Source organism: Aptenodytes patagonicus, chromosome 3, assembly GCF_965638725.1.
Source record: "Aptenodytes patagonicus chromosome 3, bAptPat1.pri.cur, whole genome shotgun sequence".
Taxonomy (NCBI): domain Eukaryota; kingdom Metazoa; phylum Chordata; class Aves; order Sphenisciformes; family Spheniscidae; genus Aptenodytes; species Aptenodytes patagonicus.
Genome location: NC_134951.1, coordinates 123,354,372 through 123,370,386, shown reverse-complemented (window position 1 = coordinate 123,370,386; position 16,015 = coordinate 123,354,372). Strand labels below are relative to the sequence as shown.

The 16,015-nt window shown below is 39.6% G+C and overlaps 1 protein-coding gene across 4 annotated transcripts in view; it reads right to left on the bottom strand.

The window, feature by feature from the left end:
* Positions 1-16,015, bottom strand: part of KIF16B (kinesin family member 16B) — a 141,409-nt gene that overhangs the window by 12,727 nt on the left and 112,667 nt on the right. For 3 of the 4 annotated variants that reach the window (XM_076335052.1, XM_076335056.1, XM_076335053.1), the window contains one exon: positions 5,124-5,207. The exons of the other annotated variant lie outside the window; for it this stretch is intronic. In XM_076335052.1, the coding sequence (XP_076191167.1) occupies positions 5,124-5,207 (84 nt within the window). The remainder of the gene's footprint in view (positions 1-5,123; positions 5,208-16,015) is intronic. 4 annotated transcript variants of the gene reach the window in all.

Below are 16,015 nucleotides of genomic sequence, written 5' to 3'. Positions count from 1 at the left end.
CGGTCCCCTTTGCTGTCCACAAACAAACCCGAGGAAACGCAGCAGTGGGAACAGGGAACAGAGACAAGGAGACAGGCTGAGGCCTGGGGGAGTTTTTGTGTTCCTTTAAGCAACAACCTGTTGGGATTTTTGTCAGCATAACAACTGTTTTTTTCCTAAGCATTCTGGTGACAGCAAGAGTAGAAAAGAAAGCCTAGTGGGTCCATGGCTGCAAGGCTTGTGACCAAGGAGTCAAGAAACACGACTCAATCTGCTATGTCAGCTTAGACACTTACTCCTGCCCAGTTTTTCTGGCTGCGCAATGGGAAAATGAGGCTAATAATAATCTTCATTACTACAAAAAAGTGAGTCCAGGAGAAGAAAAATAACAAGGGGAATGATATGATACAGAAATGCAGTATCCAAAGAAGCTGGGATTTCAGGAAAACTTCTTTTTACTGTCATCCACAGATCTAGCAAGTCACCAAGGAATAAAAGATATTATTATCTTTTATATATTTTATGTATTTTATATAACAGATATTCCTGTTAAAACAGGAACATATACATTCACTGAATCACATATCTCTTGTGACATGCGTTTCCTTTACAAAGGTTTTGCTTAAAAAAATTTAAAAAGGAATTTTCATTTAAAAAAAGGATCCTATACTCTTATCTACTGATTTCTAATTGCATGAAAGGATAGATACACACTAACTTCTATTCATTAACTTTAATCAAAAGAATTCTTGGCTGTTTCATTTAAGGCGGATTTAATCAAGCAAGGCTGGCTCTGAAGCAAAATTACAGTCTTCAGACTGCGGAACAATTAATTTAGAGTTTTGCCCTGCAATACGTCCCTGATGAAATACTAAATTAATAGATTGCAATAGGGCATTTCGGATAGGTAATTTTAAATACAATTTAGGTGTTTTCTCTTAAGATGTATAGGCAACACCTTTGTGCAAACTTGCATGTTATTTTTCCAAACCTCAATGGAAATGTAAGATATTGGTCAAAGGACTTTATATTATACCAACAAACACCAAAGCAAAAGTGTTTACATTGCAACTATGTATCACACTAGAGATCAAAGACTTCTCCTCAGGTTTGTTTCACACAAAAATGTACACATAATGTGCTTTCCTACCAACAATGTATTGTGAAGCTTCTCGTTATTAAGCATCTGTACCAGCTAGGATAAATAAAGGAACTTCATGTTTTACATAAACTTTGCATTTATTGTGATTTTTAAATCTCATTCCTCATAATTTGGGGCTCTCTGGAGTCTTTTACCCCAAATAATTTCATCTCCATTATGATGAAATATACCCACTTCTAATCTCAAGCTGAAATAAGGTAACTCTACATGACAATCTTAACACAAAGCAAACCCTACAGCCAGCCCCCCTTATTCTAGTTGCCTTGAAAAGTACCACAAACCCCCCTGCTGCCCTCAGCACTTCTCCTACTGTGGCAAGAACACGAGGGGTGATGTGTAGTAAAAACCAAACTCTTCCTAAACCGTCCCGCAAAAGATGTTTTGGACAAGTCTTTTTATAATTAGACGCAAGGAAAATTTCCCTAACTAAAGCCAAAGCGAGTCAAATAAAATAACAGTTTAGATATCTGCACTAGAACCAGCCCTCTGACTGCTGTACGCTTAGTTAATTGGAAGAGTAGTTTTGCTCCTACAATAACTCCCAGACTATCTGCTTCATTTTCCCAGATCAGACTGAGAGCTGCAAATTTAGTTTTGATGTAAAGAAAAAGAGCCTGCAAGGACATTTCAGTAACCAACTGCTAATTCCAGCAAATACTCTAGTCAGGCTGTTTGGCTGATATGGCAGCTTAAGTTGTCTTATCCCTCACACAGGTGTACACTGGAGTTTGAATGTTCATTTGTTATGCGCATACTTAAAGAAAAAAAATGTAAATTAAAGAAAGAAACTGCTATTGCTCAGAGATGACCTGTGGAAAGCACTGGACTAGCCAAAGCTGTAATATCCCATTTCAATCCAAAAAGTTCAAGAAAAACAACATGAAGTCACAGCCTATTCTCAAGATGTATAAACATCTAATGTAAAAATTGGAAGAGCAGAGTAATTTCTTTGTCATCCACCACCAGGATGACAGCTTGTGCTGGTTTTGGCTGGGATACAGGTAATTTTCTCCATAGTATCTAGCATGGGGCTATGTTTTGGATTTGTGCTGAAAACAGTGTTGATAATACAGGGGTGTTTTTGTTACTGCTGAGCAGTGCTGACACAGAGTCAAGGCCTTTCCTGCTTCTCACCCCACCCCACCAGCGAGGAGGCTGGGGGTGCACAAGCAGTTGGGAGGGGACACAGCCGGGACAGCTGACCCCAACTGCCCAAAGGGATATCCCACACCATATGACATCATGCTCAGCATATAAAGCTGGGGGAAGAAGAAGGAAGGGGGGTGAGATGTTCGGAGTGATGGTGTTTGTCTTCCCAAGTAAGCATTACACATGATGGAGCCCTGCTTTCCTGGAGATGGCTGAACACCTGCCTGCCCATGGGAAGCAGTGAATGAATTCCTTGTTTTGCTCTGCTTGCGTGCGTGGCTTTTGCTTTACCTGTTGAACTGTCTTTATCGCAACCCACCAGTTTTCTCACTTTTACCCTTCCGATTCTCTCCCCCATCCCACCGGGGGGGGAGTGAGCGAGCAGTTGTGTGGTGCTCAGTTGCTGGCTGGGGTTAAACCACAACACAGCTCTACTAATGATCCTACAATACAGAATATTTGTTCAGAACACTTATCAGACTGATATTTGTCAGGCTGTCACCTATTTTTAGTCTACAAAATCAGCTCAGATGTTGGATAAGAATATACATTTTTGTTGGCCTGGAAGTTGTGCTTTGCTTTTTCTAAAAATGCTGTATTAGCTCATTAGCTGTTGACTAACCATGTGGAACAATCAAATAAGCTTTTATACCATACTACAGCTATAACAACACATCACCTGTGAGGCTTGAAAGAGATTGCAAAGGGTTTTCAGCACATCAAGGTACAGGATCAGGTATGAAAGCCAGCTGAATACAAGCCATGTTTCTGCTTGTTACCAAGGTCTAATGCCCTCACCTTTTACCTGATCGAATTTCCACGTGAGAAATGCACTATGGTCAAAAGGCCAAGAAACCACATCCCTTAGAGGCAATCCATCCATTTACTACTTTCCAGTTAGCCCACTGAAGTGTGCAAGGTTCATACCAGATTGAAAGCCACAAGGCAGTAACAGCCAGTATTTTAAATAGAAGTGGCGCCTCTGCCATCTTCCACTATCACACTTTCTCTGCCAGCCAAATACTTTCCCAGCATAACTCAAGATGTGCTTTGAGCCTTCAAAGCGTTACGTGACTTTGGAAACCATCACTACTTAGGTGTATCTCCCACTCTTCACCAAGGAGGCCGCAGCTATGTTAGCTGAAACTCTCCATCTGTTGGCAAAGCCAGAGCAAACCGCTGCAAAATATATAGTGAAAATACCACGATTAGAGATCCAGACATAAGGGCGTTTTGACCAGCTTGTTGCATCAGATTCCTCACAGCAAGGATGGTAACATTTGCTTGGCTCCTTGTCCTCTTTATCTAACTTTCCCTTAGTCAGGGGGGGATCTTCAGTTTCTCCAAAACTGAATAATTTGTCAGGATTATTGAGTGGCATGACCAAGTGTACTATCTGGCATACGGCAAAACATATTCATGTGAACAGTGGTCATATATTATTATTAAGTTTGCAAAATATATAGGTAGTAAGTTTTAATGACTTAAAATTAAATTGTATCTATTTCAACTAAATTAAGCTAAAAAGCAGCTATATAGAGAGCTATAAGTACTATATGACCATGATCACCCAGCAGTTTTAACATTTAGAAACGTTACAATAAAATCTGTTAGTAAATCAATGAAAGGTCAGAAAGATTAAGGGATTAGTTAATGCATGTGTTACTGCAGCCCAGGGGCAGGAGGTGGGGTTTTGGGAAAGAAGAAGAGGCGTGAACAAAGACTAAACCATACATCCCGCAACTATATTGTAGCCACATGGGGATTACCTGATCATGCAAGTCACTGGTACAAAAATATGCAAACTGAGTACTAGACTGTAATGTGGCCTTGCCTTTATGCCCTCTATAGAGGACATGAAACAAAAAACAGATTACATTTTGTGCTACATGTAAGACAGCCTCACATCAAAAATCAGTGGGAGGGTGTTTTGTTTGTAGATCAAAGAAAAGGTGAAGTACGTAGAAAAAATTCAAAACACACAAGAAAAGATTCCAGTTGGAAACAATCTACTTCAATATTAATTTCTCTAAAGCTCTATTTAATGTTACTTTAGCTCTACAAAGAATATAATTCTTAATGACTTGCATGATCAGGTAATCCCCATGGGGCTACAATATAGTTGCGGGGTGTATGGTTTAGTCTTTGTTCACGCCTCTTCTTCTTTCCCAGAACCCCACCTCCTGCCCCTGGGCTGCAATAACACATGCATTAACATTGAAATATAAAGACTTAATGTGTGATAGGAGTCAAAATTATGCCATCGACACGGCACTGCAGAAAAAGCAAAAAACCCAACCCTCAAACTCAGTAACCCTGTCCACAATAAAATTAGTTTTTAAAACTAATTGAAAGAAAAAAATACATTCAGAAAGCTGGGTTACAAAATAAAGCTCAAAGATGCCTAAATATTGCTTTCCTTCTGTCATGAGATATTTGGATACAGTAACTATGATAAAATAGTAAATTTTCAGCTAAAAAATTGCATTTAAAGTAGCAATATTTTTTTTAATCTGGTCTTGCACGGAGACCATCTGTCTACATTGAACACTTACCTCACCCACAACCTTTCCCCCTTAAATAAATGGACCTCCTATGAATATCTCTAAAGAGATGCTTTTTTTCCTAGACTAGGATTAATTTTTTTTTTAAGGCATGTTTCATTACTTTGCAATCTACTGCTGCCATCTCCTGTGTTAAATGAGGCAGCAAGTAACTTCATACTTACAAGCAGGCTATTTAACTTTGACCATATGGGAATGGTTGCTGTTGGTCAAGCAGAGAGTACTCCACCTAAATACACTGCAGAAGCCTGTTAAAAAGTTGGCATTACCTCTAAGTGACTCCGTCGTTCTGCAATCACTCGTTCATCCTTGTTTCCAAAGAGCTTCTTTGGAGGGAATTCTAAAGTGGCAAGCTGGAAGACATTAAAGGATGAATCGGCATCAGAAGTGACAAGCCCAAATGAGCAAATTCTCTTTAAACTATGAAGCAACTGGGAAGAAGAAAATGCCAAATATTCATGAGCTACACTATAGGCTATTAGCAAATATCACATTACACATTTCTACTGACGTTATTACAATCTGGTCTGTAGTACTGCTAAGACAACAATGCATTTTGTCGTAAATGAGCAACAGAAAGCAAATTCAGGAATTTGACTGCCACTGTTTGCCCACATAAAGATTACAAAGTTGCAAACCAAACCTGATATGATAGCACCAACTAAGCAAGAAAGAGCTCTTCAGGAATTCTGTGTATCTTAAAAGATTGCATCCAGTCTCTTAAAAACTGTGGTCTCCAACCGTACTGTCGTGTAATTTATTCGTTTGTCTTTTCTTATGTTGTATCATAAACGTAAGATCATTGGATCTAAGAACTACCACTGAAGCTATGCTGTGGAAGATGGCATTGCTGGACTCCAGCTGACACCTGAGCCAGACCTGAGAGACCTTTCGTTGTGCCTTGAACTATGACTTCTCCTTCACAGCGGGGACAGGCTAAGAGCTTGCACCTGTGCTGTGATGGCAGCTAAGATGATGGGAAGTGGGACTTGAGCTGTAACTCAGCTGTAGCTCAATCACATTCAAGCGTGTGTCCACGCTGGAAGTTCCTGTAGGAACTGCGGCAAGCTACATTGGTAAGGGAAAGAGCGAGGGAACCGTCTTCCTTTCTTGTACACCAACAAATAAAATGCTTGAACAAATTCCAGCCAGCTATATCTGGAAAACACACAAAAGACTCAAGAGTTGGTAACAAATACCAATGAACTTGGTCTGCTGAGCCACTGCTGCTGGGAACGATGCACAAGAAAGCAAGTCCTCTCCACATAGTTTGTGCTTGCACTTGAAGGCACATCAAAGCCCATTTCTTCCTAGCTCTCACTGTATGGCACGAAATATGCAACCTCCCATTGGCGTTGCTGGAGTTGTTTTGCAGGCAAAAGCACTGTGTAAAAATGCCTCCTGCGTGAATTCCCCCGGCTATTTGATGATATTGAACTAATAAACAAGATGCATCATTTTCTAGTATCATCAGCACATACAGGACTGTAGAGAATTTATGGCTGGTTACGAGGAGCAGCGATATGCTGAATTAAGTGAGGAGCTTCATTACTAACATTGAATGTAAGCATCTTTAAAATTATCCAAGTTGGGGTTGAATGAGAGAATGGAAATAAATTATTTGTATTGCAGAATTTCTCTGTATTTTAAAGAAATGCCTAGACATCTTCAAATGAGAGATATAAAGTGTTGTGGGGCACCAGAGGAGATGGAAGAGATGTCTGCTCTGCATCAGTCTCGCCAGCACGCCCCAATTATATTCCTCAAATTTCTCCAACCATATTCTTCTCGGTGTGCCTGCTTCTTCATGTTGGCAGGACAAGCAGTACACAACCAAACAGTATTCTATAATTATGTCCTTGGGACTTATATTCAACTGCATTACTCACGCCTTAACCTATACAGGATTATAAGTGCTAATATTTTCAAGGACTTCAGAATCCCACCCCTGCAGAAATTATGTGTTATTAAATAGTACTGCATCACGTCACTGCCAGAAATAAGCAAGGTGAAACAACTACCACCGCAATCCCCTCCTGGCCCTAGGACGATTGTTTTTATATTTATTTGCTAATAAACACTTTCATTATAGAATTTTAAACCCGTGTCTGTTAAAAAACAATTTGCACCAATAAAAAAACCCCTACTGCTACAACGTCCTCAGCCATACTCTGTAGAGTCAAAGCAAGGTATTACAGCTAAAATCAGGAATGATTTCTTTATCTAAATTAAGTTTGATTTTAACAGGCATTTGGGGACTGATTCTACTAAACTTTGGGATGGGCAAGTTGTTTTCCTAATCTGTTAGCTTTCTGGATACATCTTAGAAGAAAAACAGTTGCATTTTCTAAAGCCAGTAAATTTTGATAAACTCATTCAAACCGAAGTAGCTACTCACATAGTTTTAACATTTCTTAACTCCCAAATCAGTACGATGCACAAATCTTTGAAACCAAGCCAATGAAAGTCCATTATTACAGTCATGAATTTAATACGCAAGAGAAAGGCCTCAGCCAGTAAACTTGGCTCTGAAATGTTCAAAGTCACAACATGTACCTAAATGAAAAATCATAATTTCATTGCTGGTCAAGACCTGGATCTGAATACTTTGGACTTATAGAACTATATATAATAAAAACCTCCATCCAGATCAGAACACCAATGTGCCGAACTATACTTGGCACACACACATACATTACTTACGTTTGTAATACACATATGCGTGTACAGAATATACCTATACATACACATATGTAACTTGGAAGGATTTTCCATCCTGCAGAGGATACGTTACAAAGGACTGATCATCTACTGCAGTCACCATCTCTACGGGGCTGGATGCAGAAGGCGCACCACCTCAGGCCTGCTGGAACACTTCTGTGTCCCACTCTTTCCCAGGGGCCCTCTGGCTCCTCTTTTAGCCAAATGATTGGCAGATGTCCATCTCACAAATAAAAAATGGAGACCATTTCTGTCACACAACGGATGACCACCCAGCTATATATGACAGAAAAACCTCCAGCCATAGATTTCACCATCATTTCAGCAACTCTTGGAAAGCCTGAATTATTCCAAAGCGCTCTACTCCACTACGTGCCAAGAGTCTAATCCCCACCAAAATGAAAAAAGAGATGTTCAAAACTCTCCAGGCTTGAGTTTCAGGCTGTCCAAACACTTAATGCAGACATGACAGCACCAATTTCCACCCAGTTCGCAGCTTGAAAATTATCTTCGCAGCATGAGAACTAGAACCATTCATGCAGCAATGTGAATTATGCAGTCCTCTATGCGACTGTGTAATTTCACTGTAATAGGAAGCTGGTCCATTGTAGTATATTTATATAAAAATAAAATATTAGTATATTTACTAGAGGTAGTGTGCTTACATATATATATACACACACATACACACACGTCATTGATCTCTGTCACTCTGACTTACAAAGTTACTCCTTTAGTGTGGGGAAAAATATGTTGGTGCAAGAGTTCCACAAATACGCAGAGTGATGATAAAATGTTCTCATCTTGTCATAATTTTGGTTTATAAAAAGAAAAGAAAAACAGCCCAGCAATACAAATATACTGAAGTAATAATAAATGTTAACGATAATTGTCTATAAAGATCTTCTGTCCTGATGTACCATTTGACATACAGCCTCTAAATGTAATTACGTGCTATTCAGAAATGCAGCGATTCAAGAGAATTTTGAGGTTTATTTAAAATACCTTACTCATTTAAGCCAAACTGCAGTAGCAAATATTTCAATAAATTCAAATTTTGTTATTAGTAGTGCTACAACGCCTTTAAGAAACCGCACAGTAACTTCAGATGAGATTACCACTGCTACAGGTGCACACATACTGTGCTGTGTGCACAGTATGTGACTGAGCCGCGTTTGTTGTCACTTAAATACGTAAGAGATCTGCAGGTGTATATTTTGCAGCGAGATGTTTGCCTTGGCTCAAACACTGTAAGAGAATTTCACACTATCCAGATTCAGGAGTAGAAATTATTCTTTTAGAATTAAATGGCCGTGTACCCTCTGGCTCAACTTAATTGTTCAAGGGTCACCTCTTAACTATGAGATGAACGTTTTGCAAGGCATAACAGTAGGACTCTACAGGTAGCAAGGCAAATTATTCTACTTTCCTGAAATTTCTGAAGCACGCCCCTCCTCTCCCTGTCCCCCTGGCTGCAGCAGCAGTGAAAGCGTTTGGCAGTCCGTCTTTTTCAGCGGGGATGTTTCGTCATTTTTTAGGGCTGCTGATAAGGTGGTATGTTTTCTGTCAGGGGAAATTAAGAGGCATATTCCCCAGCCTGACAGGAAGAGTGAGCTTGAATGATTTCCTGAGAAGCTTCTGCATGTAGTGTGCAAGATTTGTAATTTTTATTTTGGCTGCAGAAGCATTTCCCTACTATACATAATTATAGCATCACTGCAATACAAATTCCATTATATGCATACAAGTGTGCACATGCATGCATACGCACACCATGGGCAAGGCTGGGACTACTCTTAGACCCAAAATGCAAAGCCAGATAATATTTTAAAATAGTACGGAGACACCTCAAGACTGCACATCAGCACTCCTAATGTCTTTTAGTTAATGATGTTTATCCTATCTGGCAATCGTTGCTAGGCAGTAGCAGTCTTAGGGAGAGGCAAACAGTCATTTGCAATTTACTCCCTAATTTCTTTATAATAAATAAAGGCTGTGTTTTATTTCTAGGTCTTGTATTACTTGAGGGCATGTTATTTGTCTGCGTCTCAGCAACCTTATCTGTGAGAAACGATACCCTACCATGATATAGTATTTGTGAGATTACTATGATCAAGTTTAGACAGTACTAGGTCCAGTCCTCAAGGGGAAGGTGCTTCATACCTGGCAAGTATTATTCTAGTAAATTTTAAACAGCTTAATGGATTTTTATACTTCTCTCGCATTTCAGCCAGGAGACTGGTTTTAACAAGGTTATCAGCAGGCGTTTAACGCTGGTAATAGTAGATGGAAGAACAGTAAGTGACCCTTTTTTTAGTCACCTATTTTATCTTACATACAACTCTTTGACCTTAAGATTCACCTACTTCTGGAAACAGCATATACGTAACAACATCTATATGGAAGCACACTCTTTTAAAGTGAAACCATACATCTTCATAGCCTTCAACTACTGAGCCCCAGGAAGAGATGCAAATTCAGATACTGGCCTTCTGGAAGCCAAGAGAACGCAAATGAAGGCTCCAATGCCACGAAAGGCTCTGCCTGGGATGGGGTGCGCTCTCATTTCAGGACCTTTAGAAAACGAAGCCATCAGCATTTGAAGGGTTGTTACATTTAGTTGGAGACTCTTCCCTGACATTAATTGAAGTTTGCTAGGGACCTGCTGGATTTAATCTAGTTCAGGGGTTTTATGGTACAGTGGAACGTAACATGTTAAGAAAAAGTCTTGTATGGTACTTTGCAGATGATATTTCAATATATGGTGGACCAAAGTATAATACCACATAATACAGTCATGTAGGCTTGTCACTTCTGAAGTGTGAAATTGTTCGAAGTGTTATGCTCCCTAAACATTAAAAAAGTGCCATTTTCCAACATCAAGCAAAAGTCTACAGGGTTGAAACATCTCATTATTTCTGGTGGGTAGAATCTATGTTTTAGTGCCTACAATATGGTAAGAGATTTTTTTTTTTTTTTTTTTAATAAGAAGAAAAACAGGGCAGACATTGATGGAGGCTGAGTCATCTTTAATCTTTCATCCCAAATTCTCTTTGTACTTCAATGTTTTGATATATTTAAATGGGGGGGAAAAGGGGAAAAAAGAAAATTAAGGAAATGCTAACTATTAAATTAAAAAGTCAGTCATCTTTAACTCTCATGTTACTTTTACAACTCTGAATTTTCTCATTTTTCAAAGGGCATGTCTGACTTTTGATCCTTTGTACCAGAAATCTGTCACAGATGAGAAAAATCAAAGAGAAGACTGTGGCACGGTTTTGCAGCCGGTGTGGCTGCACCTGACTTGATTTTGCAGTGAGTAATGAAAGAAAAAACTGTCCTACTTTTAGTTTTTGAAGTTTAAACAAAGTAACTTAAGCCTCAACTTCTCAAGATGTACTAAGATGCCCAGATTCTAAAGAAATTGGACAAAAGCTGTATTCTTAACTAGGAACTTGCACTAAATATTTAGGGATTTGACAACAAGGTAAAAAAATAAAAAGCTTAACTTCTATATTTTTACTAGTATTTTGTCTGAAATAAACCACCTATTCTATACAATTTCATAAGAGCGCCTTAGGCAAAGGGAAAAAGTTAACACTTAATGAACAGATTAAAAGTCTACTTTATAAATTCTGCAAAAAGAAGAAATCAAATAGAGATCAAAGATAAATCATTTGAACATACACTATCCACTATAAAAGAAACCAACAAAATAACTTAAAAACCACCTAAGTCACATTTGAGGTGATATACCTCAAACTATTTAAAGTTCAAATTATGTTTTCCCAAATATGAGTGAATAAAACTCTAAACTTATTCTCCTTTAAAAAAAAAACAAAACACCACAAAACATAGTCCTCCATCATGTAAACCCTACAGTGCTTCTCCGATACGTATGCTATAGGTGAGTGATGCCCTCAGACGAGAGGAAGACTAAAGACAATATTTTCCATTATCAACTAATCGAGGAGAGGGAATATCCAGGGGATTATTTTCTGGATATTCAGTTAGTCACCTACTTTTTTTCTCTTCCATTTCTATTATTCTCTCTTTACTTCTTTCTCCATCACTTCCAACATGTTCTCTCCCCACTTTCCAGCTTCCCTAATTAGCTTGTCTCTAATTTTATTGCTATGCTTTTTTCCCCCTCATGACCTACCTAATTCTTTTTCTTACACCACTGTCCATTTGCCGTACCAAATTTCCTGTTCCCACACCTTCCTCCCTACTATCTGCCAGAAGGGGAGAGGGATTTGATATGCTCAGAGGCAGGATATCTGACCAACTAAGGATCAGCCAAAGCTCTGAGGTGAACCCATGTCAACCTTCTAATGTAGTGAACTCCTTGGAGAAGACTGAACAGCTTTTAAACAGCAACAAAAGCCACAATTTATTATAACAAACAAACAAGGGTAATTAACCTCGTAAACCAAAGAAAACTCAAGTGACCAGGAAACAGAACTGGAAAAAGGTTGTACGCAACCTTCCTCCTACGCACAGGGTCCCTGCAGAGGAGTCCTCGCAGAAGGTCCCCAATACCAGCCTAACACAGTCAGTCCTTCACTGGCTTTGAGGGAAGCAGACTCTGCTCCAGGCCCTCTGCTCCCCAGGTCTTTGCAGTGGTTGAGACCCAAGGAGCTGCTCTTGGCTCATCCCTGCTGTCTCTCGGCTCCTCCATCAGAGCTGCAGGCTTCCAGCTTTCTGTTGTCGTCTCCCCTTGCTGCTACAGGCTGCACTGTCTGGATCTCTCTCAAACATGCACAAAGGAAGGAGCATCTCCCTCCTTCCTTGAGGAAGCCTACTCTGAAAAATCCTAAATAAATCCATCAGCAAATATCTCCCTTCTGACAAATACAAGAGAGACCATATTGCAGAGTATGTACTGGAGTTTTGTTTTGGGGTTGGGTTTGGGGTTTTTTTTGGGGGGTGGGGGTGGTGTCTGGTCTCTCCCGAATACAATTCATGCCACAACCTGGTTTCCCGTCCCTTTACAGCACAGCCTTTTCTCAAAGAGGAAGCTGTTTTGCCCCATGTACATGAGAATATTCTTTTCTTCCTGCTCACCATCCTTTTTGCTCTGTGCCAAAGGTTTACCTGCCCACAGAACTAGTTTAACCTTTGCATTTCTGGCTGGCAGGAGCAACTGCTGGTTTGCATGTTGCTTTTTGCCCAGCCCCTAGTGCAGGCAGCCCGGTGAGCCAGGTCTGCTTTATCCCCCTCCAGAACACAACAGGCCTCAATGGGATGGAGACCCTGCCAGGGCTAACCTGCTGGGCAAGCAATTCTGCAACTTCCCCTCTTCATCATTCCCCTGCCATACTGGCACTAAGACATGCCAAGAAGCACAAGCACTTATGTCTCCTCCCATAAATATATGCAGTTCTGTTGCAAGTCCCCTCAAAGTCTGGGTGCTGTGACTATCTCTGGATTCAGCAATACATGAGCATCTTCTCAGGATGCACAGGTTCTCACAGCTCTGCTGTCTCTAATTCTGGGTAACTCTCTTTGAACTTACAAGATCTTCCTGGCATGCTTGCCAGTTATCTTCCTCAGACAGGCATAATTGTTTCTCCAAAGAACATTTCAAACTTCATCTGTCACTGAAGAGGGATAAGAACACAAAAAAAATTCACCTCCTGTGAACCTCCCTCTGACGATGCAAAATTACCAAGTAGGATTGGACACCAAAGACTTCTCTTTTGCATTTCACTAACTGTGCCTCACTGTCTTTGAATCGTGCCCACCTGCCTATCAAATAATCATCTGTAATTATCAAAAAGGTTTGAGAGTTCTCATATTCAAGTTTCTCCTTTAAACAAGCAGGCTGACCTAGACTCAATATGCATTTCTGGAGCTATGGTGACATGTGGAAGCCGCTGTTTATCGCATTATTCTAACTCCATTTAGTCTGTCTCCTGCTATTGAGAAAAATCAAATTAACTGCAGCCAAAGAAGTTACCTTGCATTACAGAGGTGTTTTCCTTAAAGCAATTTCTAGACTAGTCTGAATAATAACATAATGAAATAGAGCCATAAACGATGGTCAATATAATATTTGACAAATTACTTCATCGTTTTGTTCATTATAAGCAGTGCGATAGCATTTAAATACAGAATAACTATAAAAATGAGCGATAGGATGTATCAAAGTTCATGCAAACCTTTCATAGTTCTATAAAATTATGCAGCTTTGGGATTTTAATCTCTCTTATGAAAAATGGAAACTAATATAGCCAGGGCATCTTTCTAAATATAAACCACTACCTGCATAGCTCAGGATTATCAACCAAGGAAAGAGGGACAAAAATTGGCCCAAATGGCAAAGAAAATATATTAAATTCTCTATGCAGGCTGTAGAAAGGCAGAATAAGATGGTGCAGAAACAGCGTACACCAACCCAAATATAATTATCTCACATGTAAACCAATCAAAAACAAAAAATAATTAAATATGATTTGTAGATGTATTTGGAAAGTAAACATGAAAAAATTGTAACGTACTATGTCCTTGCAACCTTGATTTTGCTCCCTTGTCCGAAGATAGAAGTCTCTGGGGGAAAAATACCAGTACCGCATGGCAGACCATGGTCTAAGACAAGGGTACGTGCTGACCTAGACAAGGTCAGCTTGTCTAGTATGTGCTGCCTATGGACAAGTTTAACACATACTCTACACTTTTAGCTCACGATTTTGCAAACTAAAAATTATTTTTTTTTTTTATGTAGTCTCAGGTCATGGTGCTTGGTTATTTCTTCAAAGAAATGGCAACAACTGCTGGGTTTGCAAGGTCATGTTTTCAAAGCTCAACACATTAATCAATCTTCATCAATGCGTGGCTCAAATCCCACTTCTCAAAAAGAAGGTAAAAGAAGAACTTTCTGGTGCTCTCTGCGGGGTTTATTTTCCTTTCAAAAATGATTTGGGATTTAATTCATTATCTTCCCACTGAGATTTCTAGCAATGTTAAGGAAGTGTCCCTGCAATAGTACAAGGTGGGCCCCGCAGCAGACACCATCTTTGCTGCGGCTGCGTACAGCCTTGCCCCACTCCGCACCGCATGCCTGCCGATGTCGCGCTGGCTATCAGGCCACTTCAGTTGCACACCAAGAAGTCACAATACCATTTGACTTAAGCAACAGAAGTAGGTTCAGAGAGGAGAATTCACCATAGCAGTTTTAACAGCTCTTCCCAAAAAGATTTGCTTGTTGCATACGAGTCATCTCAGTGACATCTGGCAGCATTTATGAAACATCCCCGTCTCGTGTGGCCAACTGATGCCATAAATTTCAGTCACCCTTGCCTTTGAGAAATGCTAATAATGAAAACTCATCAGAGAGCAGCAATAATTTCTACTGCTGACTAGATGGATGCCTTTCTGATTACTCAAAATTAATGGCAGATCTCAGGGTCTTAAAGAACAGCTGTCACAGAGAAATACACCTGCAAACAAATACGCAGTATGCCTCTAAGTTTGATTTGTTATAGATACAAAGCGGCAACTCTCGTAACAAACCGGACTGATTACAAGAAGTTAGCTAGCCTTCTGCGTCACTTAAAAAGAGAAAACCAGAGAAAACACAGTGCAAGTACGCAAATGGGAAGCTTAAAAGGACCTACGTAGTCCTCCCTCCAACAGTAAGAGTGATTGATAGTCACATAGGTTACACATAAATTTTCACTCATGTCTAGTCTTACAGACATTATAGAACTGGCTGCTTTATCACAGGATTAAAAACCAGCTGTAAGCCTCACACAAATTTGGGATTTTCCTCCCATATCACTGTTGTCACTAGGTAAAGCTTAAAATGACAGATAACTAATTAAATGTAATAAAAGATATGTTTTCAGGAGCTGGCTTGGCAAAGGATTTTGAATCTGCAAGACAGAAAAAGCAACTATGGGGACCAAAGATCACTGTTACTATCACTTTCATGAGCAATACCCTATTTAGTACTGCTCTTGAGATCCTAGAGTCACGGTGGTGGGCGAGAATAGATATTTGTTTCCAAGTATAATAAAATTTCTTGATCAAGCACTTGAAGATACACGCTTAGAAAGCAAGACCCATGTATATACCACATATACATGGAAAACTCAAAGACACAAAATGCCATGGTATCAAAGTCAACATCATTATTTGGGGCAGGGGAGAAAACAGGGATGTGTTTAACTATTGCAAGTATTTGGGTTTGGATTACATGTCAGTAATTTCACAATTACTGTCTGTCAGATGCTTTCTAGAAGGCTATAATATTTCTGTCCCCAACAAGCACTACATCACTGAGTCCGTGTACAAGTGATGCTGCTCCACCTACACAAGTTTCAGTAACCCAGGAAAGCTGAAAGACCACATGATTTTTTTTTTTTTTTTTTTACAGCATCCTTACAATGAGTTATAGCACTATTCAAAAATGGACCTGAACTTAAAAGTAAAGGTA